Source organism: Athene noctua, chromosome 1 (genome assembly GCF_965140245.1).
Source record: "Athene noctua chromosome 1, bAthNoc1.hap1.1, whole genome shotgun sequence".
NCBI classification, from domain to species: Eukaryota; Metazoa; Chordata; class Aves; order Strigiformes; family Strigidae; genus Athene; species Athene noctua.
In genome coordinates this window covers 5,598,124-5,624,377 of record NC_134037.1, presented here as the reverse complement: position 1 = coordinate 5,624,377, position 26,254 = coordinate 5,598,124, and the positions used below count along the sequence as shown (strand labels likewise).

The 26,254-nt window shown below is 43.3% G+C and overlaps 1 protein-coding gene across 1 annotated transcript in view; it reads right to left on the bottom strand.

Moving 5' to 3' along the window:
- PKHD1 (PKHD1 ciliary IPT domain containing fibrocystin/polyductin) overlaps positions 1–26,254 on the bottom strand; it is a 269,426-nt gene that overhangs the window by 198,326 nt on the left and 44,846 nt on the right. Inside the window, exons 31-34 of the mRNA XM_074921569.1 lie at positions 22,308–23,921; positions 22,009–22,152; positions 13,113–13,326; positions 8,577–8,727 (exon numbers count right to left, since the gene is read on the bottom strand). Coding sequence (XP_074777670.1) covers positions 8,577–8,727; positions 13,113–13,326; positions 22,009–22,152; positions 22,308–23,921 — 2,123 coding nt within the window. The remainder of the gene's footprint in view (positions 1–8,576; positions 8,728–13,112; positions 13,327–22,008; positions 22,153–22,307; positions 23,922–26,254) is intronic.

Sequence of the window (26,254 nt, the reverse complement as noted above, 5' to 3'; positions counted from 1 at the left end):
CTCTGGCCAAGTCCATGCTACTAAAATCTCCCAGCTTTCAAAACAGGGTGAACACATGCCCAGTCCTTGCTGGGTGCCAAACCAGGCCCCAGAAATATTTGGGAAGTGGTTGTAAGTCAGCCAATGTCTCCGTCACACAGAAAACTCTTGCGCGGATCATCAAGTCCACAATATTGCTCTGTTTGGGATTGGGGGGACAACACAAAGTCAGATGGTAACACGGAGCCCTATGTTAGTGATACAAGTGTGAAAGCATCTTCAGCCCACATCACAGCTAAGGAGGGGAAAGATTTTCAGATGCATTAAGCCACTCTCCAGTGCAGAAGAACAAATCTGGGTTATGTGTGTGTTCAAGGAGCTCAGCCCTTTTCCAGTTGAATTCCAGATGAGGAGATGGAGAAGGCTTCCCTCTGACTTCACCCAGAGCCCAAGGATGTGCACCCCAGCACGGACCCAAGCATCAAACACTCCCACCCCCTTCCCCCAAATCGAGAGTGAGTCCCGCAGAACCAGAACCATGCCTTCAATCACAGATGATCCTTCCCCCTCCAAAACTGCCTTAAACACTGAAGGAGTCAATTAAATTCTCTGTCATAATTAAATAGGAAAGAGGCAGCAAGACTGTGCAAGAGCCTGGGAGCAAGTGGAGAGAAAATGTGCCCACAGTCCCTCAGGAAGGCTTCCCTGCACCCTCCTGACCTTAATTTGAGCCTTCCCTTAGTGCGGGAAGGGCAAGATTTGCTTTCTGTTCCCTGGAGGAGCGCCTCCAAAATGACACTTTTCACTCTGAATCTGTGTTTCTCTTTAAGGGTGGGGAGAACGAATAAATGAAGGGGGGAGAAAGAGCACAGTTCTCATTAAAATGAGCCACGCTCAGTTCTGATTTCACATGGGTGTGTTTAAATGTGAGCAGAAAATCTTTGATGTGCTGTATGTTACAGGGGGCTGGCATCTCATCCTGGGGATAGTGGCATCCCATCCTGGGGGTAACTTCCAACACACCTCTAGTGCAGCAATATGAGTGATGATAGGAAGAAGAGGGCGTCCTGAAAAGACATGTGCAATTTAGGAAGCGATATTATCAGAGACACTAGAAAGATGGTGGGATTGGGGAAAAAAAACAAAAAAAGAAACAAAAAAAGGCAAAACAAAACAAATAAAACAAACCAAGAGGCTGTTCAAATGTTCAAATTGGGGAAAATAAAAAACGCTTCAGTTCAGTCCTTCATTTTTGATCTGACAGCAGGAGAGGAAAGAGTTAAACGTCAAATCAGGAAGCAAAAAGTTAAAGGAAAAAAAGCACACCACAAGCACATCTCCTAAATTTCCCATTGCAGCCGAAGGCCGAGCCCATTAAAAAAAAAGAAAAAAAAAAAAAAAAAAAAAAAAGAGAGAGAGGAGAAAGAAAAAAATAAAGTGGAGAAAAGGAAGCAATTTTGCTTATCCTTTTCTCACACACCTAGCAGCCACTTTTTTAATTATTTATTTATTTACCTCCCCCTTACAGAGCAAGGCCCTTATTTTCTCATTTAGTCCAACAGAGATTGTCCTCCTGGAATGACCTTTTTTTCTTTCTCTCTCTCCTCCTCTCCTTCTTCCTCCCCCCTCCTCCTTGCTGCCTCCAGGCCATTGCCCTCGTGCCAGTAACTAGATAACACACTCTATCAGAGATTTTTTAAAAAATCATTGCAAAGGCACTAGGGCTGATAGTGGCATCAATCCTAGCCTGACACGGGCTCGGGTCAACCATTTATCTCTTCACATTGCCTGTGGTTACTGTGGAGGCCATCTTGGTTCTCTACATCTTAACAACCTTGCAGATGGTACCTCTCTCTGCTCTGATAGCATCCGCACCCCAAGACTGGCCTCGTGGTTTTATTTTTATTAGATTATTATGGACTCCTCCATTTCCTTTCTGTGAGGCTTGCAAATCTTGGTTCATTTTGCTGCATTCCCCACCCCCTTCTGAAAATAACCCGGTGACCAAGCTATCAGGTTAAGAAATAGGGAGCATGGAGATGCAAGGATGGGCTTGCTGGTCTGCTAAATTAAATTTCATAATATTTATGAAAAATATGCACACAATATTTTAAGAGAGTTTCATCTAGTCCTGCTCCTGACATCCCGTCCTGTCCGACATGGTTATTTTTGGCTATTTTCAGTGCCAGAGCACCCAGCGGCCCTGCTCAGGGCCAAAGACACCATAACATCACGTTCTGTCAGGACACCCCCTAATCACCTGTAGACAGAGAAAACTATTCCCCAGCCCCTGCGAGATGTGATCACTAAGGCCAAATAAAGGGATCTGGGGGGTTACAGGGTCTAAAGGGATACACAGGAATGAAATATCCTATTTTACTATGATTCTCCCTCAGGTTGAGAAGTGGGGAACTGTTTCATTAACCCTTACAAAAAAAACGTGTATCAAGCTGGAACCTGCTCTGTTTGCTTCCCCTGTAAGCTGTTCTGCCCCAAGGTAAGAAAGATGAGGAGGAAATGCCACCTTTCAGCATCTGTCTCCACAGAACAGAAACGCAGGGTGGGCAGCACTCCTTCCCTTGCACCAAGGGGGAGCAAGCACAAACCTGATGGCTCCAGCTCTACGGTGCCAGAGCTCATCTGTGGGCTCCCACTCGGACCAGGATACATCCATCCTTGCAGGCAACGTGTTTCACCCATATCCTGCTTAACCAGTCTCAAATTGGTGTAGTGGTTTTCCTCGTGGGAAAGAAGAGCACTGGAGAAGGCAGAGAGAGTGTTATTTACCCTTTCTGGCACTTTTTGATGTTCCAGGAAAAAAAAGGACAGTATAGAAGAAGGGGAGCAGGTGGATGTGGATGTGGACAGCCAAAGGACACCAAAGGGACAGAGCATAGGAATAAAGGCATGCCAGGGCTGTACCAATCTCAGAAGGCAAAGAAAAAAAAAAAAAAAAAAAGTCTGAAAGACAATATTCCACCTCCACCCTTAGGCACTGGTGCTTTACTGAAGTTACTGGATTTTTTTTTCTTTTTTTTAAACAAAAGATACTTATATCTGACCACAAACTGGAAGCCTACACACGTTTATAAGAGGCAACCAACTATGAGCCCTTCACCCTCAAAAATGCACCCATCTAAGGTCCGTGCAATGTGAGGATGGTGCTAAAATGAGAGTGAAAAATCATCTCACACCTACCGTGCAGACCACAAAGAGCCTGCTGGCCCTGCAAGGCAGAGTCACCTCCATCACTTGTAACCCTCACAGAGGGACAACACGCTCAAGAAATTCAGCACCCGTGCTGCTGTAAAAAATAAACTAACAGCCTTTTGTGTCAAGAGTGCTCTGTGCTTCCTGAGAGCCTTTTATGCTCCCCAGAAAACTGCCTAGGAGTTGCCACCTTTAAAAAGTACCAAACATCTCTAACAGGCAAAATTAGCTCATCTCCTTCCTCACGTTTAAATCCTGTGGCATCCAGAGTGGTGGTAAATGGGGAAAATAAGGGGAGGGGGGAAAAAAAAAAAAAAAAAAAAAAAAGGAAAGAAAGAAAGAAGTGATACTAAAATATGCAGAAGAATCCAAGGGATTTGCAGAGCTAGTACTCATTACATTAAGTGGAAATTGAAGAGCAAGGATCTCTTAGGTGACTCTACATATCTCAGACATAGGCTTTGTGGGTTCTTTTCTTTTCTTTGTCTTGAGAAGTGAACAAAGCAGTTATCCCAGCATCAGTCAGCAAGCTAAAAATTCACAGTTCCTCAATACTCTGAGCTACTTCTTAAATCTCAAGACCTTCCCTTAATGCCCTATTTAAAAACAAACTAAAAGCAGCACAGCATACTCAGGCAGAGTCATAATCCAGGATGGCATTTTTATCTAGCAAGTTATTTTTTATTAGCCTTCTATTTCTTAATAGGGACCCCTCGAGGGTTGGGTTGTAGAGAATTCACTAGTATACCAGTTCAGCTTCCCTACGACTGACTTAATATACATGGCATCTGCCCTCTGACGAACATTATATCACCCATCTGGGCCGGAGGAGGAGGGGGAGTCGGGGCAGGGAAACGCTGCTCAAACAGCATGCTTGCATGATGATTAGGTCTGGTCCAGTGATCCGGAATAATAATCTGAAGGCTCACTAAGCATAATGGGTTCGGGAGACACCCGAGCCTGGTCAAACCTTCCCAGGAGCATCCTTTCCGTGTGTTATCAGTGTGTTTTGCATGTCTCATCAGTGTCACGGTAGCTGACATCTCATTATGCAGCCAAGGTGGAAGTGGACAGGTACTGAGTGAGCATTAGAACTTTTCTTTTCCCTTTTATTATTTAATTCATATCTTCCCATTATCCAGTGTATCATGAAACTGTGAACTAATTAAGTCCTGTGGGATATACAATCAGTGCTGTATTTTTTTTTTTCTTTTTATTTCCACACACACACCCCCTCCTTTTAGTAGGCTAAATTGCGTTATATACCGATATAAAAATAATTCTGCAACTCTTCCTTGGATAATAATGGAGCAGGTTACAAACACTAATGATGCCAAATGCAACAGTGGAGCAGAGCCTGACGCTTACTTCATGTGACCTAATTAAGTCATACAGGGGCAAGTACTTCGAACAGAAAGTTAGGCAAGGGTCTATATCATTTTCTAAAGAAATCCATAAAAGCTATTCTCTGAGGGATGGTTGGGCACAGACCAGACCCCAGGAAAAGGCCAAGCTGGTGAACTCAAATTTCATTAAGTCTGCCATTTAGCTTCAGAGATCTCCAGCCAGCAACCTGAAACTCCTAGAAATTTTGGAGGTCCTCTAAATTCAGAGTTGAGCCCAGCTCAGACTATAACCGTGCAAGCAACAACTTGGAGACCGGATTTGAAGGGACAAAACTTGAGTGATGGATATTGTGTCACCTTCCAGATAATACAGCTGTTTTCCCTGACTGAAGAACCTGCCCAAAAGGGGTTCAAGGTGAACGGCACATCCAAGTGACTGACTCAAGGGAGAAGCATGCACAACATGAATAGGACAGACAGCATTTTCAAAAAATAACCTTCTAATTTTTGATGATAGCTACAGCCCAATTTTCAAGAAAACTTATGTTGAAATCAGAGGTGGAAGAGTTATCTTCCTTGCAGAATTAAGCTTAGCCATCACACGAAGATCATCCAAAAATTAAGGTATCTAGAATTAAGCTTTTAATTTCCATTAAAATAGATCTTCATAAGCATTAATCAGGGGGAAAAGGAATTAAGGCGGGCGGGGGAATGCACCTGTGAGGAGTTTGTAGAAAGATCTTCTGGTACTTGGAGTTTCTGTGTATCTAAGACAATAAAAGAAGTTCAAAGGACAACTACTTCATTAACTCATTGAAAAAGAACATTTGTGGTGTTTGCTAATCTCTTCAGATAATTTTGGTGTCCTTGGTTTACACATGCACTTGCAATTCAAACAGACAGTGAGGAAAAGTCATGGTAAAGTATATAATACGTTCTGGATGTGACCAGAAAAATTGAGAATTTGGTCTGGTAACATATCATTAATTAAAACTCAACTAGCATGGCTAAGGTCTGATTCCTGGATAAGTTACAATAGCCATTTGATGCAATTTTTACTAAAGCTGACACACAGATCCAGGGTGAATTCATTGTCTGGATACCTTTCTGTAGAGTCAGGCAGGAGAAAAATGGACTATTTCCAGTGCAAGGCTCCTGCTTGTCAAAGAAGGTAGATCAAGCTGATGGACATGCCTCTGCCACTCGCTCTACACCCGGATCCTTAGGCATGGATTTCTCTTCAGTGTTGCCAGGTCATGTCTGTGAGCTATCAGTAACAGGGCTGTTAAAAGTGTCATAGAAACACAGATCTGGAAGAGATCACCATCTCACTGGAGTTCTGTTCCCTGCTATTGGGGATATCGTGTCACCTGGCATCTCCCATACACCCACCACGCTCCTTCCCAGGCATCTCTGGAGCCTTCTGCCCAGCATTCTCCCACCCGGGCTGCAAAACCTCGTCACATTCAGTCTACGTTCGCCTCATTTCCAACCAACCAAATCACAACTATTCCATTAATATCTTCCATATTATTTTAAGAATTACGGACAGGTCCTATTAGGTGACTTATAAAGACTGAAGAAAAGTGACTTCAGTCTAAAGCTTGTATCCCTTAGACTCAAGTTCCTAGACCCAACCTTTTAAGGGTTTATTTTCTGCTCTGAACAGAGGTTGTTCCCTCTTCTTGCCAATGCCCACTCCATGCTCTTGATGATATAAGCCTCTTTCAGCCTTTTTGAAATGCCTCTTTTAACTTCCAACACCATCCTGGAGCTAATCCTCCTCCATCATCATCTAACCATCACTGCCCCAACCCTCCCACAAAGCCCAGCTGTGTTAAGACACTGCTGAGTTATCAGCCTGCCTGGCCATCACTCTGCTGGCAGAAGAGTAGGCAAAACACAAAAGACTGAGCAGTGTTCCTGTGTGGAGAACAGCTACAGATCAGGCCCGTTTTTTAGGAAGTGCTTTGAGATCCTTGCACAAGAGCGCAATAGAAGTGCCAGATGTCATTATAAAGAGATGCAATCCCATTACTTGTACACAGAGTTGTGCTGCCTGTTAATAACACCATTATCCTAAGGCACGTGGTGCTATTAATGCATTTCACTGCTTGGTACTGAACCTGGGGACCATTATTTCCACTGGAAAGGTAAGGCCAGTTCCCATGACATGATTTAAACCTCTACAGTGAAGCATGCATATGCTGCACAAGGTCATAAATCTTAACGGGATGCTGTCAGCTAGAAAGGGACCAAAATTGAAACCATTTATCTGAACTCCCCACCCATCCACCTCTGCTCACCCAGGCCAGTTTTGGGAAGAGGGATAAAATGATTCCAAATGCCCGCTGGGTTCATTAAGCAGCAGCAAATCCCAGATCTAAAAGTGCCTTCTGGTTGCGTCCTGCTCTCCCTGAATGAACGAATTCATTCAGAACACTTAGGACTTCGTCAATTTTCCTCACGCTGAGCAGAAATACCATAGCAGGGACAAACCTCACTACTTCCTCCTATTTTTGCTCCCACCTGAGTCAGAAGACAACCTCTCATTGTCTCATTACTGAGACCACAGGACCCGTAACACAGCTGAGCTTTCCGATCACAGCCAACAGTAGGTAACAGCTCTAGTGCACTGCAACCTGAGGTTTAAGGTGATAGAGATGCCCTTATCACATTTGGGAAGGAAAATATAATCTGGTATTTGCCTAAGCACTTCCCTTTGCTGGCATCCTGCAGCTGACAAGTTGATTTTTTTTTTTTTTTGAGCGTGTGGGTTTTTTTGTTTGGTTTTCTCCTTAGCTGAGCATGATTCTGGTAGCATAACTAGCAAGGCTAACTAGGAAACAAATGCTAATAGGTAAAAGGCTACATGTGACATTCCTTCACAGACCAAAGACAGCCTTAACAGAATGAAGGAAAGCAGCCGTATTTTGGGATATTCAGCTGCAATAGTAACACACGTGTAAGATAGATTTGCAGGGGAAATATTCAGAGACTTTTAGTAAAAGGTCTAGAATCTGATGCTAGAAACACACCAAAATTACTCTGCCAGGACACTGCAGCTACTTCTGGGGTGGGGTGGCAGAGTGGGGAAATGTCATTGCAGAGATAAAAATTACTATGCTGGCTTTAACATCAGCCCTGAACAAAAGAACTTCCGTTTCCTAGGTTTCAACCATACTAAGAAGACTGCACGATAATTTGCTTTAACAGATTAAAAACAAGATCTGCTTTTTATCATGTGTCAGATGTGTAACTCTTCCCACTTGTACTGCCCTGTATGTGGTACCTCTCTGCCGTTTCTCATGAGCTGCTCACTTAGGAAAGGATGGTGACGAAGGGATATTTGATGTTCACCAAAATATCCAGCCCCTCTGAATTTCTTCTCACAGGTGGCACAACCCAGTCTTCAGTTCAACACCCCCAAAAACTCTGCAACACCAGAAGGACTCCAAAAGGACGGTTTAAGTTTGCAATGTACATTTTTAGATATCAAGCCTTACAATGATGTTAGTTAGAGTCATATATTTTGTAAGGAAATCTTTGCACATGTCTGTCTCCTTGCTGTACTCATAGCACTGGGAAGACTGTCCCGTTTTACTTCAGATACTGAAGAGGAGCAAAAACCAAGTATAACCAGAACTGCACAAATGCTGAATGCTAAGTCTCTGCTAAAGAGCTGAAACTCTGCAGCTCATGGCTAAGATTTCTGCTCAAGTAACAGAAAATAACACTTTTAGAACAGACTGAATTTATATATATAAAAAAGAAAGTGTTAAAAAAGATATACCTTGCCCAGAAAATAAGGTAAAGCTCATTTATGTCTCATAAAATACATGATTAACCATAGTTAACCATTAATTCAGCTGCTCTGTATTAGAACTGCTATTCAAAGTTGGAAAGCATTTAATATTATATATTGCTGCTGCTCAGCTTAAATTGTTTTTTTTTTTTTTCTTGCCCCCTTTAAATGTACACAATATTACAAATTTAATTTTAAGCTGTTTGAATCAGTCTGTAAAAAAGATTTGATTATACCTGAGTGTTCTGGCCCCAGTTTTTCCATATCTCAGTAATCTTGGCGGTAATTGGCTGATTAGCTCCCTCACACTCCATCTCTGCCTCAGTTTCCATGGTAATGTTACAGGAGCTATTATAGATGAGAACTTCATCTCTTTCCACTTTAGGGCTGAAACGAGAAGGGAGGTTAAATGGGGTGTCATCAATCTTAATGAAATGCAATTATTTTTACTCTTATTAATCATTGCAAGCCATTAGCTTGTGGCAACTCCTGGCCACCATTTGTCAAACTTTGCAAATTTCTGTAATTTTGTTGCCATTCTTTTATTGTTTATTTGTTTTTCCCCCCTTTATCTGCACACACTCAGGATGAAAATACATGCGGTAAATATCTCTCAGTGATGCCTTTCTGCTTCTCCAAACTATTACAAATGCCATTCTAGGACCAAGGCAGGAAGATAACTGCAGACAACAGCTAGGGAATCAGCAGTGTTAGGATCAAAGATGGACTCCTACACGGAGTAGGGTTTGTCCCTGTCTCCCCCCTCCCCATCTTACTCACACTTAGCAATAGGGAATGAATAACTTGCAACTCCCCTAGGGCAAGTGGAGAAATTGGAAAAACCACACAACTGGCTAACTGGTCCCTAATTCCAACTGTGAAAAAATGAGCTCATTTAGGGGTTCCAATTCCTGCTACCCAGCTGATTGCAATGATGCTTTGTTGCTAGCATTGGAACATTAACTTAGTAAATTAATTAAACTTACTTAACAGCCCAGACTAAGCAGATTCGATATATGTGCCAGTTATACTAACAGACATTTGCTCTAAAGCCTCCCCTTGCACAGGGGGGAAAAAGTAATAGAAAAGGTGGTGGGGAAGAAACATTTTTTTCCTTCGTCTTGCGGCCGACAGCTGCTGATTTTGGTAGCATTTCATTACGGGGAGCTACAGGACCCAACATCCCTCAAAATGAGGGGGAAAACTTCCCAATTTACTTCTGCAGGCCAGGATAAGCCAATGTCACTTTTCATTCTTCCCTCAGCCATTGCTCCTTCTTCCTCCTCTCCCCACCCCGCCATCAGTACTTTAGGAAGGAGAGCAGAAAGGAGATAGGTTATAGCAACATCAACATAGCTCAGAAATTATATCACTTTTCTGAGTAGCTAAGAAAGGACAGAGTTCACAAAAAAGAGGATCAGATAGGTAGATGCAGGATTTTCAGAAGGCCTTCATGTTCCTAAAAGCCCCATCTAATAGGATGTGCTGAATTGCCAAAAGTTAGGAGCCTAAGTTCTACCAAACTAGACCCAATTGGAAAGTCAACGCTCAGAGCTTTGCTGAGAGGGTGACAGTCAGGATGATTTGATGAACCTGAAGTTTTCAAACCATGCTGCATGTGGCAGCTTACTTTACAAATTGCTGCTCTGACAGCGCATTCAGGGGGTATTTGTTTTGTTGCCCTTTTTCGGGGTTAGCGTGTTAGAAGAAGCAGCCACGTTAGAAACTACAAAAAAAAAAAAAAAATCCCCAATCTTCTGCAAGTAGCTGAACCTTTTTAACAGTGAATCAGTGAATTTTTATTTCTCTATTAAAATGAACCTTTCCCTCCGCTGTATCAATAATCAAAAGCCAGCCATAGGGAATGACACATGCTTTTGATAGCAACACTTCGATAACTGATCTTGTCCTGTAAAATAATTCAATGGACTGGGCTAACTTTTAAGACTGCCTAGTACTTCTTTTTTGTGCTACAAGAAAAAGCTGCATCTTTTAAATAACCAACTCTTCTAAAGGCAAGAGGGGGTTGTTGTTGGTTAGATGCAGGGCATGGGCCCAATTTGCCAGGCACTGAAGTCAATACAAGGACTTCTGAGTGGTCGTTTGTGTCTTTATACAAAAAGTTAACAAGCTTTGCTTGTAGGTAGATCCAACTCCTCCCTGTCCTTTAGTAACTGCATCCCAAAACCTTGATGCTGGAAAGCAATTTGAAGTCTTTAAGGGAAATGCAAGAAAAGAAGAGAATTCAGGGACATATCTTGGTACCAGTGTTGTAAACGGCAAGACTTGCACCTTTTCTAAGGAATATGCTTTCGCCATAATGTGTTCATAAAGCGTAGGCTATAGTACAACCTAGATTAGGAGAAACTATTCAGCCCACTTGTAGGAAAAAACAAGAGATTTAATGTGCAGTTATGCCAGGAATTATTTCAGTAGTTTTGTCCCCATCCTGGGACAAGTGTCTTAACTCTTGAACATTTGCACAGAACTCAAATCTGTATATTTATTATTATTGTCATTATTAGTTACTATTATTAACTGCAGCAATAAATGTGCTTTATTTCAAGAATTCCCAAAATAGTTATTTTCTAGTTTGAAGATTTCAATTTCCTAACACTTTGCTAAAAATTCCATCGATATTTTGAAATTAGACATTTCTCTGAAGTGAAATTTGAAAAAATATTTTCAAAAGTTCTAAAGTAGGTAATTTGGATGACTTTAAACTCTCTTCCTTTACTTCTCCCCAGATTTTTCCCATTAGGAAACTCATTGGAAATCAATCAATCTTCTTTGCCTCTGCTCCCCTTCAGCAAGAACCAGTTTGGAAATAGGTTCACCAAAAAAAAACCCATCAGTACTCTGGAAAATTCCTCAGCAGCCCAAGTTTTCATTTCTAACTAAGCGCACAGTAGGTGGAAAAGACAATGACAATAACAAAAAAGGTTGAAGAAGATGGAAGTATGGGAAAATTGTAGGTAAGAAAAGGTTGATTGGTTTGAGTCAGAAATATCTCCCTGATAGGATTCCCTGCAGGATAATAAACACTATGTCTGGAACATTCACAATTAAATTGGACAAGACCACGGTGAAAAACAATAAGGAAGCAATCAGCAAATGGACTCCATGACTTTTCCCTTCACCATAACAGCCTAAACCAAGAAAAGGAGCAAGAAGAAAAATAATCATAGGAATAGACTCATGGCAGCTGCATATTTTTTTTTATCAGTAAAAAGCTGAGCACAGTTTTGATACCCAGGGAACAAAGAACCAAAGAGCCAGATGTTGGGTTGCCCTGTTGCTCTCAGGTTTGTAGGTTACCTGGTTTGGGGTTACACTGGTGTGGGCAAAAGGAAAGCAAAGTTCAGCTAAGACAAGGGTTTCTTGTTTTGAAACAAATCATTCTGGGAGCAATAGAACTGATTAAATTAGTTTCACTTCAGATTTTTTTTTTTTTTTCACCTTCTAAGTCTCCCTACTCTCATCTCCCCCAGCTGTCCCCCCCACCTCCTAGGATGTTATAGGACATTACCGATGCGCAGTGTGACTTTGGACACATCAGCTGTCCAGCCATACATATCTGCTCTCTGGCCTGCAGTTTGCTGGCAAACAGCAGATCAGGGCAGAATTCTTCCTTCCTCTCAACAGGAAAATAATTTCTTTCTGCCTAACACAGATTTTCTCAAAACTGACAAGAATTTAATAATTCTTAAGACATCCATCCCTTACGAAACCCAGGTCAAATTGAAAAATGACAGACTGACAGGCAGATACCGTAACCGTATTAAACTTAAAACAAAAACAAAAAAAAAGACGTTAAAAAAAATTGTGCAATCGTATCTTGCTGTCTTTGTTCAGTAAATGCCAGCTGGTTTGCTTCCCTCAACACAGAGCATTCAGAACTCCCTTTGGTAACTCCCAACACCAGCTGTGACATAAGGACCAGATAAAGTTGAGGACCAAATCTCTGCAACTCTACTGAAGGAGCTGGACTGTCGCATCGTGCATCACCTGGGAACGGGTTCACTATGTACAGCGAATCATGAGCAACACATTGCAGTGATATTCTAATTCTCCATTTGTTTAGTGTCTTCTGGAAAGTTTTGTTCATCTGTTTATTCCTTAATTCAGACCTCCCTCTTACTCCTAGAAGTAAATGCTCTGCAGGTATAAATCCCCACCGCTCCATTAAAGGCAGTGGTACCAATTTATACTCCTGGGCAACTTGGCCTTGGATTTGCAAAGCCTGAGCCTTGAGTAAGTGCCTGAGCACCCTTGCTGAGTAAATATTGCGCAGCCTGCTGAATTTTCTCTGTGAGTTTTTACTCATGAAACTGCTTGGAGAGAGGAAGGGGGAAAAAAAAAAAAAAAAAAAAAAAGACTTCTGCTTTTCATAATGCCTAATCTTTTTCCCCATTGGCATCCACCAGATGTTGCTTTGGATCAGAAGATAAATATTAAAACCTAAGAAGGAACAAAGCAGGCTGTTTACGAGATGGATTTTCTGATGTCTCTCAAACACTTTAAAAAGATGGGAGGGAAGGAGGGGGGACTAGAGATGCTTTGATAGACACAAGGAATTAATTTCACAACCCAGCAGAGCTCTCTAGTGGTCTCAAGGCTAAATTGCTCCATTGGTATCAGCCTAAGAATTAGAAATTTGCTCCTTCAGCCCATCATTTGGCAGGGGCTGATTCTGCAACAGGTGGAATACCTTCTGGGGAACCTTACTCATGGATGGGCCCACCCAGCTGTTACAGAAACACAGCACTAACCTGGCAAAGAGTCCAGCAAAATGCCTCTGGGGTGGGTTGATGTCCCTCCGGTGCCACTGAGGTGGCCTGTCCTCACAGACATACAGGTAAGACACAGCTCCTGTCTGGTGATGGGAACCCACCGTGACTTGGATATCACATTCAATGAAGGTGGCTCTCTCTTCTTGGCAGTCAACAGAAGAATGAGTCAGGCCGCAGAGAATGGACAAAGGAGCTGCAAAGACAAGAAAGGAAAATGATAACCCAAAGCAGCTTACACACCACTGATATTAAGCATATTTTAGCTACCAACTGTTGTCAGTCTGGATTCCTGATGCGCATGTCTCAACCTCTCTTTCGGTGCATCCTTTTTGAGGATGAGTATGTCCTCATGCAACTCCTTCAGCCCCTTTTGGCTTCTGTAAGCAAGAATATAACCTCCTTTGTGTGCTGAGCATCAGGATGGTCTTTGGGATCAAATCGCTCTGCCCAGGTGACATTAGTGATAAGATACGACCATGACCATTTCTTCTGGGGAAGATAGACCACGGTTTACAGATCAGGCATAAGGCACAAATCTCTTACTAGGGAGATGTGACAATTTAACATCTATCACAACTTCAAAATCCAGAAACAGGTTTTGTGAAAGCATTGTCGCAGCTTGGAGGGTTTCTGGGGAACTTGTGTGAAGTGGGTTCTCTCACCTTGCTTTGTACCTGAGTGTGACTAAAGACTTGGTCCAAGTTTGACTCCATGAATGTGGTAGGAAGTGTAATGGGAGCAGCTGCTTTGCTTTGAGGCATATTTAAGGAATAAGTGGTGTGAACGGAAATTAGGTTTTCTTATTCTAGACCCAGACAAAAATGCTAAAAAAAAAAAAAAAAAAAGATGAACTGTCACTGAAGTTCAGATCAGTTGAAATGTTTGGGTTTAATAATTTAAAAAAGGATTCCTTTAAGCATTAAACCATGCTGGAGATCAAAACTGTTTCTTTCAAAACCCTGAACATGTCAAGACTTTTGGAGAATTGTCATTAATCCTGAATTAATCAAGCAGTTGTTTGATTAAGTTGATGATGAGCTCCTGAAAATATCTGTGGAGAGTATTACAGTCCACAGTGCGGTATCCAAGAGTGGTCCTCAAATATCAGAAAAGCAATCGATGGGAATTTATCAAGAAAGGATTTTTTTGTTTGTTTGCTTTTTTAAGTTCCAGTTTGTTCAATAGGTATCTTGTTTGCTGGAAAAGTGTCATTGTCAATGAATGTCTTAGCTACTAACCAATTCTGTAAATGGGTTTTGAGATGGTAAAAATATAAAAATGCTGTATTTCCTGTGTTAAAAGATTTAACGCTTTTTGCTAAAAATTATTATTTCATATGGAGCATTTTTGAAAAGTTTATAACTGTTTAATGTTTAAGGTGGTTTTGAAATATTAAAACCTAGCATTTCATATGCTTTGAACTTCAGAGAGAGAGTTCACAATTTTTCTGTATTTTTCTTCTCTGGATTTAGAATAAGAAAAAGGTTACCCACATCATTACTTCACACAGTTTGCAATGTGCTTAATCTCTTTCTTTCTCCAAATCCAGTGACAATTCTCTTGCTCAGTATCCATTCAAACACAGCCAAACACAATCCCTGCCTCAAAGACCTTCATATAAGCGTGAGAGACACAAGTAACAGACAGAGAAAACTAGAGGAATGATGGCACCATGCCTGTATTTTGCTTTTATTGTCCAGAAATTATGTCCAGAGCCACCTCTGCTGTTCTATAGTGCCCACAGAAGCCTTGTGTCTTCTTTGAAGCCAGGCTGCCATACCAAGGGCATTTTAAGTGGCACTAGATATATGTTTTGGCCAATTAATACCATTCAAGAGGACTAAATACTACAAAGAACTTGCCTTTGCAACAACCTGCAGCAGAACCAATTCATTACAGGAATGTATCCAAAAGAAATTAATGTATGCTTTTTTTTTTTTAGCCAGTCAAGTGTGAGGACTTCTCAAAACTAGCAAAGATGAAGGACATCAAGCAGCGATGGCACTGCCCTTTCCACAAACCCACAACTTTCTGTGGACAAGAGGATTTAGTCCCCTTTTATAACAGGATATAACATCTTCTGCTTTACTCTTTTATTCTACTAGTGACACGAAAGGCTGCGATAAGCTCAGATGTGGTAATGGAGAACATAGAGCTACCTTAGACGAATAACCAACCAGAGCAATACTAGTGGACAGTCAGACGACACCAGACTACACTAGAACATTTTCACTTGAAAGGGACCTCCCCAGATCATCTAATCCAACTGCCTGACCACTTCAGGGCTGACCAAAACTTGAAGTATATTATTTTATCAAAGGCATTGTCCAAAGCCTCTTAAACACTGACAGTCTTGGGGCATCGACCACCTCTCTAGGAAGCCTGTTCCAGTGTTTGGCCACTCTCTGAAGGTGGGTGGTCAAGGGAAGATTAAATTTACATTCCACAGTTTAAGAAAACACAACAGGTTGCTGAGCTAATTAAAAGAGGCTTTGGTTTCCTTTTGTGGTCTTGAAGAGAACATGGCAGAGTTTTTCTAGGTGGAAAACAGCTGAATCCTATTTTAGGATGAATGTTAGAAATGACCCACAGAATCTCAGGATGTGAAATATTTTCCTCAATACCTTGCTGCTGTCAAATAACTTGCCTCTTAAAGTAGATCGCTGGGAGGTATTTCCTGCACAGCCCTTAGAGCTCAGCAGAACAGCCCGTCACCTTTGGGATACCCCCAGAACGTTATGTGGAAATTGGGCATTTCCGACGTGCTCCACTGCCCTCATCTCAATATTATTATGACTGCAGGAACACAAGGCCTTTTATCCTTCCAAATTCTGAAATAATTTTTAAATCAAACCAGGCAAACGAAGGTGTTAATTTATAAAATCTAAGCTAAAGAACATGGATACAAAGGGTTATAGACTGATGGAAGCAAAATCCAAGAAAACGCTGCTTAATGTACACACTCCAGAACCAAACCTAGGACTGCTCTCTCCCTCTAAGGTGAAAGGAGGTAGGCATCTCATCTCCATACCCTACAATTCCTGTCTGTCTGATGGAAATATCACTCTTCCAGGAGATATCTAATTCTCATTCCTTCTCTGAGGAATTCTGATTTCTTCCCTCTTCCCAAAGGATTTAATACTTTTCTCAGTTAGGAGGAAGTCTTGGCCTTTCATCCCCCTTCCCCTGACCATTAAATGCAAATATCTCTCGGCATTATTAGTGTCATTATCTCCTACCACAACATAATAGAAAATACCAACTAAAGACTTCAACACGCTTAGTATGTCCTAAAAGTATAGTCTGCTTGTCTGGGACAGAATTCTTTTCCCTGCTTAATTGGCTAGTGTTCAAACCTCAAAATGAAGCTTCTTTATGCTTTATGTTTCCTATAAAGATAAAACCCACTAATCACACGTAATACAATCCCTTCACCGAGATGAATGCATTCATCCCATTACGGCTTCTCTTTTGGGATCAGACACAACGGCAGCCAAATCTCTGCATGTTGGTAATGGGTTAGGGACTGATTGCCCCCAACCCTGTCTTTGAGGGATACTCTGGCTTAAGCCAGGATCCTGGGATGCTCAGCACAAGGGCTTTGTTCTGGGTCACTGTTTAATAACAACTGTTGGACATGTGATGAGGCTAAAACCTCCAGGAGTTCCATGGGCAGCTGCAGATTGATTGAACAACTGCCCAAGGAGTCCCGGTGCCAAACCCCACATCCTCCGTTATCCTCTGCTCACAAAACGGACTGCAGAGCATAACAGTAACGTGCTTATCAGAAAAGACAAAAGTTAAAAAAGAAAAAAAAAAGTGAGAGGGAAAAAGAGACCTGTTAACGTCACCAGGTCCAACCTCTACCAATGAAGAACTGTTCCCTAGGAAACAATCGTTTTGCACAGCTGAGTTTTAGAAGTCCCAAGAGGTGACTTTGCAAGCATCTATTTCACTGCCTGATAGATCTCACTGACAGAACGTTCCTGAGGTGCAATCAATATGCATTTCTTTTTCCTTTTTCTTAATTTCACTTCCAGATTTGAAAGACAGAAGGGACCATTCGGATCCTTTGGTTTGATCTCCACAATAAACAGCAGCGGCCCTGGCTTCTGCTAAGGTCTCGATTGCCACAACACATCCTCTGCGTTATCTTCTGCATTTACTCATACAAATCACCCCATTTCCCTGGCTATAGTCTCCCTTGGTCCCAGCTCAGTGCCTCTCCTTGGTTCATCTGCACTGCTGCAACCAAAACTTCATTCCTCTCTCTCATCTGGCCCCATACCAAGAGCTCCATCAAGCCATGTTTCTCCTCCTTTTAAACCAGTCTCACTTAATTTCTAGCCTTAATCTAAATTCTCTTCCCTAAATATCCACTTTTACCAATATAATTTGGCTAACGGTAGGTCCAGGACTCACTAACAAAGATCCCAAGAGCTGTTACATCAAAGCCCTACAGCCAGACCTGTTATTCCAAGCACACGGATGCAACCAGGCAAATCAGACTCAGATTTTTCCCAGATGGATCTTCTTATCAGTTCACCTCCTTTTGAAAGCCCCTTCTTCACCCTCACCCCAATGTCAAACATACAATCTCAGGTACTGGCTAACTGCAAAACTTACATATGATTCCTACCCTAATATCATCTAATAGGAACGTTCAGTTATTTTTTTACCTGCCTCAAGCTTCCTGCCAGTCTTCCCACCTTTCACAGGAGCACAATTTAATCCCATAGACATTAAACACGGGTTCTGTAAATTTAAGCTGAGCTGTACAGAGTCCACAGCTGTATTTGCACTCATCAACAGTGCTGTGACACGAGTAACAAAGCAAGAACAAGAGAAGGGGAAAGTTCTGGGGATCAAGCCAGTTATCTCTTCACCAGACCTTTAAAGACTTCGAGGTTTGGGGTTTTTTGCTTCAGTTTTGTTTTTTCTTGAAGGGACTGTAGTTTTGTTAATTTAATTTTCTTAATTTTCTTAAGCTTTAAGGGTGAATCTCAAATTTTAGCTCTGTTCTGATTTGGTTTCTCTGCAGCTTGCAAAAGGCAACAGTTTTCATAAGAGAGTCTTACATTCCTATTCCTTGTGCTCTGGATTGAGCATGTTTCAATACTTAACATGGTCAGCTCTTGGCAAAGATCAAACCAAAACCTTGCTACAACCCCGTTCAGCTCCCGTTCCGAAGGAAGATCCCATGGGGCAGGCTTATGGATGGATCCTGCTGAGAGGGGGGGGTTTCCTCGTGTCTTCAAAAACTGCCTGTTAAATGGGAAAGTAGTCACATTTCCTACCTGCAGAGCCTTGCCCTGTGGATTTGATCACATGAGTAAGCTAGATGGGCCGGTTGGGGATTCCCACGTGAACACCTCTAATCTTAAACAGGCCAGACACAACATGACCTAGCACTGAAACCCCAGGGCAGCGAGCTGCCACCTGACATCCCGCAGTGCCAGCGGGGAGGCGTTTCTGCTTCACAGCATGCTGTAACAGTAGAAATGCAGCTTGAACTCTTCACTTCTCATCACCCGGTCCACAAGCAGCGCTGGGAAGTGTCAGACAAGCGTCCAACCCGGCTGCACCAGCCTCTGCACCGAAGGGGCCCTGGGGCACCACCGATCTATCCCTCCCATCTCCTTCACGGCTTGGGGTCCCACGTCCCTGAAGTTGCTTCACCACCTCTCCCACATGGATGAGGCTGTGAAAGAAAGGTCTGAGCACTGGATGTGTGTGTGCCAAGTGGCAAGCTTCCCCGGGCAAACAGCATCACGTAAAGCACGAGGTGAGACTGGACTAACGGCACTTCATAAAGCCACTTATGCCCTAAATGGTGGGGGGGGGGGGTGTAATCACTTTAATATTAGGAGGAATGCTATCAGAAAGCATCTTGCTCTATATACAGATTCACTGATGCTGCATGTAGATATGCACAGGCTGAGCACATTTGTCTCAGGCACTATAAATAGCCTGGCAAACACTCACAAATTTAAGCAGCCTGCAAAGAATGTGCTTTTTTTTTTTAATGAAAAAAAAAAAATCTTGTAAATACTCCATTGACAGACGAACATTTTTGTAACTCGACTGGTGAGATTTGCAAGGCTGCACACTGCAAAATCCATGGCAGGGGAGAGAGGGATTGTCTTGTAACTGGCCTCGAAGCAATAGTGCCTGTGTCCCTTTGGTTAGTGAAGCAGCACATCCTTTGCATCTTCTCTCCAGAAACGCAACCAGCAAACGAGCAGCCATCAGCATTCACTTGCTGACATCTAGTGTCAGCAATAAGCATTTTGGTCCTGCCTGTGAAATGGTTTTCCCCAGGCTCCCTCTGCTGCCTACCGCTCAGTGAATTTTGAACACAGTTATTAATGTTTTCACAGTTTGGATCAATTTGATTACATTTTATTCTGCTACTATTCCTGCAATAACCACACTTCCCTGTTTTGTGCTCTGATTTTTATTTTTTTTTTCAGCACTCCAGCACGATGTCTTTTTTATCGTTTAAAAAAAAATAAGCAGTTTTGTGAGTTTTGCCTGGATCTTGTTTAAAACAAAGATAATTGAGCCCTTACAACTTGTTGGTGCCCTTTTGAGTGCTTGTGGTTGGATTTTAAAGCCCTTTCCCCCCCCATCCCCCCTCCATTTCTCTTAGCATTATTCATGGATGAGGAAAGAAACCATTCAAAATGACAAGAGCAAATCTAGACTTTTGGAATAAGTGAGGCTGGAGAGGATCCCTGGATGCCTCTTGTCCCAACCTTTTCTCAAAAAAAAAAAAAAAGGTAACTTTCACAACTTATCTAATCAAATTCTGACTGTCTTGAAGGATGAAGATTCCACACACCTTTGAGCAAACCCCTGGCAATTTATCCTGACGGACTCTCTCACTGCCACCTTTACTCCAGGTTCACAAAGGATAAGAGGCCATGGGTCTTTGGTCACCTGGATAACGGATTTTTGGATGGCCACAGGACAGCAAATATTTCTGTAGATCTCAGGATGTTTTCCTAGCATCAGAGTTATGAAGGGGCTGAAGGGTTACACTACCAAGTGTGGCAATGCTGCAGCACCAAGGAAGAAGGTGCTCTGTGCTTAGTGTTGGGGGAATGGCATATATCTCAGGGTGAGATTTAAAAATCTTAAATCCTGCCTTTTGTAAATCTTAGGAGTCTGTGCTGCCAGTAGGAGAGAGAAAATACGCCTTCTCTCAGGAAATGCCTATTTTGAAGAGTTTCCTCCAAGATTGAGGCAGGGTTATTTCTCTTTTTGATCGAGCTGGAGGTCCATCATTCCCTGCTGCCTCTCATCAGTTATAGAGGGTGCTCTGGCTGTGGGGTGATCCCCTCTTCCTCTCAGTGAATTCAAATCCTTATCTCCAGGTTCCCAAAGGTATGAACTGAACATAGTACATCATTTGTTCACCCTCCCAGTCATTCAACTTTTTCCTCCCACCTCCTTACCCCACTGAAGCTGTCCCACCATGCAGCCAAAACACAAAACGTATGGGAGCACAGAAAAAAAGGCATTTAAGGGAGCTCAACTCACTAAGTTAGAATCAAAGAATCATTCAGGTTGGAAAAGCCTCTCAGGATCATCGAGTCCAACCCTCAGCCCGACTCTACAAAGTTCTCCCCTACCCCACATCCCCCACAGCTCATCCCAACGGCCCTGAAACCCCCCCAGGGATGGGGACTCCCCCCTCCCTGGGCAGCCTGTTCCACTCTCGGACCACTCTTGCTGGGAAACATTTTCTCCTCCTGCCCAGCCTGAGCCTCCCCTGTGGCAGTTTCCAGCCGTTCCCTCTTGTCCTGTCCCTGATCCCCTGGGAGCAGAGCCCAGCCCCAGCCTCTCTGCAATGTCCTGTCAGGAGCTGCAGAGAGGGATGAGGGCTCCCCTCAGCCTCCTCCTCCTCACACTGAACACTCCCAGCTACTGCCTTGCCTCCTCACAGGATTGATTCTCCAGCCCTTCCCCAGCCCCGTTGCCCTCCTCTGCCCTCGCTCCAGCCCCTCCAGATCTCTCTGGGATTGAGGTGCCCAAACCTGGACACAACCTCCAGGTGTGGCCTCACCAGTGCCGAGCACGGGGGGACTGTCACCTCCCTGCTCCTGCTGCTCACACTAGTGCTGATCCAAGCCAGGAGGCCGTTGGCTTTCTTGGCCACCTGGGCACACTGCTGGCTCCTGTTCAGCTGCTTGTCAGTGAGAACCCCCAGATCCTTCCAGACAGCTCCAGCCACCCCTCCCCGAGCCTGTAGCCATACAGGGGGTTGTTGTGGCCCAAGTGCAGGACCTGGCTCTTGGTCTTGTGGAAGCTCATCCCGTTAATGTTGGCCCACCAATCCAATCTATCCAAGTCTCTCTGTAGAGCCTCCCTATCTTCAAAGTAGGTCAACACTCCTGCTTAATTTGGTGTCATCTGCAAAGTTACTGATAATACACTCCATGTCCTTATCAAGATCGTCAATAAAGATGTTGAACAGAAATGGTCCCAACACCGAGTGTTGGTCATGATGTCCAAGAGGCGCTTGGATACCCAACCCTACAGCCCTCATGCACATTTATGTGAGACATTTTTCCCAAGGAACAACTGCCACAAGGAGCTGCTGACATTTTACACATCTCATGTGGATCCACAGAGCATGTGTGACCAAAGGGGCATGGTGGATCTAGTCCAAAGCCCATGGAAAAAAACTCTCCCTTACAGCAACTGCCTTTGGACTGAGCACAAAAAGCAGAAGTCAATGCTATGTTGGCTCCTCTCCTTTCTCCAGAGTTGTTACTGTGCTGTTCCCCTGGGTTACCCCACTTTTGGGTCAAGATATGGTTTTAGGGGATATTTTTAGCCCAGTGCCATGTTTTGTGTCTTAGCTGACCGTGTAAGCGTGGGGCAAGGCAGCTCAGGTCGGTCATCGTTGTGTTGCCCAACAGTTCACAATTGATTCCACAGACTGTGACCAAAGTCTTCCCTGGGGAAAACCCAATTCCACGCAGGTAAACTGCTCCTCCATTCAAGCCACCTTGGAAAAGGACAGAAAATGGTATTTAAAACAGAGCCCAACAACCAGCTGTCAACAAGGGTATTTTTTTTTAATTCATAATTTTTTATTTCATGCCAGAAAACCCCACTCACCACAGTGCACCCCGTGGATGAGCTGCAACCTTGATGACTTACCCCAGTTGTTCTGCACAGCTGTCACCATCAGCGGAGAGGTGAAGGTCAGGTTGGAGGAAGCCCAGCCCCTGGGGACATCCAGGGCCAGCACACGGTACTCGCCAGCAGGGAGCTGAGGAGCTGAGCACTGCAAAGTAGAATGAGTGATGGCGACACCGCTACAAGCAAAGTCTCCAACAAATAGATAGATGGTGTCCGACTCTGCAACCTGTGATACTGTCATCGTTAAAAGAAGACCAGTTGCAACAAGCGAAAGGAAAGCTGGGGTAAACTCCTCACTATAACTTATATTTCCAAGATAATAGGAGACGCCATCTACTTTTAGGCTCAAAGCCCTAGTCCCATCACCCGGAGGCACCGTGCACTGGATAGCTACACAGGTGACACTGAGAATGAGGCAAGGGTGGTGATCAATGAGAACAGAAGTCATTCTCTTTCCTTGCAGTGCCGAGCCTGATAAGGTGAGCAGGCCTCCACCATTGGTACTGAAGTTCTGTGGGTAAAACTGGTACACCTGGGGCAGGATGGTGAGAACACTGGACGCCTCTCTGAAGCAAGCTTGCCCACTTTTCCTGTTGGATATGGAAATGTTGTGCTCCCCTGGGGCAATGCACTCTGTCTGACACTGGATGCTGGTCTCGTTCCAGAAAGTTACCTTACAGACAGTCTGGTTATCCATGTGTACCACGGGGCTATGACTTGGCCCTGCCAACCTCTGTCCTTTGATCATCACAGAGGTGAATGTCCCATTGATCTCCCAGGTCACCAAATCTACAAGAGGGGTCCACTGCTCATGAAGGTGGAGTGTACAGTCTCCAAGGCAGACACTGTTGATCCCATTGACAGTCGCTGTGACATTAAGAGCCCAAGATGCCTCAGCCAACCACTGCTGATGCAAAAGATGGGCCCCTGGAAGGACAATGCAACTAATGGCATCATTATCAGAGTTCTGGATCTCACAGGAATAATTACTCTCCAGGCTGACCTGCACCAAATTCTTCCTGGATTTTAAAGCAATACCAGATACCGTGAGTAACATCCCACCACAGATTGATCCTCGTGATGGGAATATGGAGGTTATCCGTGGAGTTATTGTAAGGGCCTGCAGCCTTGCTGTCACACGAGCATATCCTAGCCGTCTCTGGATAACCTGGATGGGGAAAGTCCCAGGTTCCAGGCTGTTCAGTGGAAAAGAGCACTGATAAAACATTGCAGACCTGTTGCCACGTTGAAATTCAAGTTCACATTCACTCTGTCCAAGCTTAGCCACGGATCCAGTGATTTTTATCCCCTGCAGGCTCAGGAGCAGGCTGCTATCTGTGATTTCCATTTCAACAACAGTAACCAGAGGAGTCAAATCTCTTTGGTAATTAAAGATGGTGGTCTTTTTTGCAAAGACAGCATGTTGAAGTGACCTGCTGCTGATGACTACATTTACTCTGACAGAGACGTCTTGTGAATCTTCGTTAGACAAATTAGCAGCCGGCGGGGTCAGGCACCAAACTGTCTCTTCTGTCGAGTGAGTAACCATACAAGTTTGCATGTTCATTGAAACAGAAACCAGGGCAGGATTTTGGCTAAAGCCCACGCCAGAGATTGTGAGCAGTGTCCCGCCTAGGAGCAAAACAAAATAAGGAAGAATCACATTATACAGGAAAGGAATTAATGACTGTGAACAATCACAAACCATGCTGAAGCTGATAAGTATGGCAGGCAGTCTGAGCCAGGCCGAATAGAAGAAGAAATTAAGTCGGTTTTTTTGAAAGAGACAGCTAGAGATAATAGCAGTCATGTATCATGATAATCCTATGTGGACAAGAGGCTAAGGTATTAGATAACCAGGGATCTTTGTGGCAGTAGATGACAGTGGAAAGCCACCACAGAACTGGAGGAAGCTGCTGTGAGAGGCCTCCTGAGACTGAACTCCTCAAGGAATGGGACTGACTGTACAGGCAGGTGCGGAGATGGTAGAGATGGTTTGGTCCTGCTGCATACAGGGAAGCAGAACGAGGTAGGACTATTTTCAAACAAAAAAAACAGAACCACAAACTGTCCTTCAGTCTTCAGTTCTGCCTGGCCACTCAGGCAGTGTGCCAGATTGGCCATGCACTGATGGTCACTTGCCCTTGAGGAGTTCACTGACCAGAAAAGCTGATACATCCAATACTTCCAGCTTCAAGCTCTCCCCTACTTATACGCTCCCAGTTCGCACCATTTAAGATGGGTAGAACAAAAAGAGAAGAGTTGTTTCCCCTTCACTGCCAAAGACAACTCTGACCAGGGCTTCCCGTGCACGGGCTAGAGGAAGACAGGCTGTCTGCTTTCCCCTGTGGTTGCCTGGAAGTTTTTATTCCCTGGGTATCTACTTAAGACCACAGAAGTAGACAGCAAATGGGTAAACAGACTCTTGGTGTGAACTGATAGGGTCATTTATACAGAAAAACAATTCAGGAAGAGTTAGACACAGTTCTGAGCTCCAGATGAGGCTGTCTTTGTGTCTACTGTTGGAAGCTGGAAGACTGTTGTAGAGAAGTACCATTGTACACTGCTTCACTCATACAATCTTCCTATATTTGGGTCACACTAGGAGACGGGCTATCTTTGATCTGATCCCGGGCATTTGTTCTGCAACACAGCAGCGGAGTCTTCCTCTCCACATCAACACAAGAAGGAGCCTTCGGAGTTTCTGCTACTGCCCTTACCAATAAGAGTGCTAATTATCAGGAATAAGCACGAATCTGATGTCTAGATTTACATAATATTGCAAAGCAGTGGTACCTGCACTGCCTCACGGGGAGCTGAGAATCAGCGCAGCACTGAAGTAGGAGCAGTCTGGATTTTAGGAAGTGTTAATTATAAAAATGCAAATCCTCCAGCATTCCCAGCCTAATCCCATGCTTCCAAACCCAGAGCTCAGCTGGAGCCTCTCTCCATCTTCCTTTAATTTACAGTACTGGTACTCCCAGTGCCCTACCTTGCTTCAACCTCTTTATCCATTAAGCCTTTCTTTTCCCATGATCTGGCTGAAAACCAAGTTGTTTTATAATGGGGTTCCTTCTGAGTGAGCTCAAATCCTTAATCCAGATGGCCACACAAATGTTCGAAATAACAAAAGACTAGATATAAGGTAGGGAAAGACCAGTGCTTTTTGCAGCGATGAGATTCTTAGTCAACTTAGGCCATTCATAAAACTGCAGCCAAAGAGTTAATCCGTTCTTATTTAAATTTCAATTTACCCTCAAAGTGTGCAGTAATTATTTATTTTTTAGTGTAGTTTAATGTTCAAAATTGATAGGCTTTGCTCTCCCAACTTTATATACATTCATCTTTCAAGGTTTGGGCACTTCACAAACTATTGAACCAATCACGTACCACAAAGCCTCTGAGTTTTGTATCTTTAAATGTGTTGTAAGCCTGGGAGAGAAATCTGTGGAGGAGCTGAGGTTGCATCACAAGCCTTTCTCTGTCTTCTATAAAAGCATTTCTAAGGGCTCATATAAAATTCACTACAGGGATCCAACACTCCCCCACCCCCAGACAAATGACAAAATAAATCAACCACCCCAAATACACTTTTTAAGATTTAAAGTAAAACTTTTCTTTTTAATTCAGTGATGTTGTTCTCTGAAACACACTTAAATTATTTCCAATGTTTAAAAGCTTGGAATGGGATTTATAAATATTTCACTTTTGATTAAAATTAACATTCAAAAAGGGTGGGGTGGTTTTTTTGTCTTTTCAGCTTAACAAAAATGAACATCCCCTTTGGGATCACTTAAAATTATTGTTTGCTTCAAACCACAGTTGTACGCTGCTTTCCACCTAACTTTCGCACAGAAAGCCTTGAAAGATGGAGGCATAATGACTGAAAGAAACAGCACAGATGAGTCAGGTGTGGGCGTGCTTTGTTTTCCCAATGGGATCATGCAAGGATACATGAGCAAACA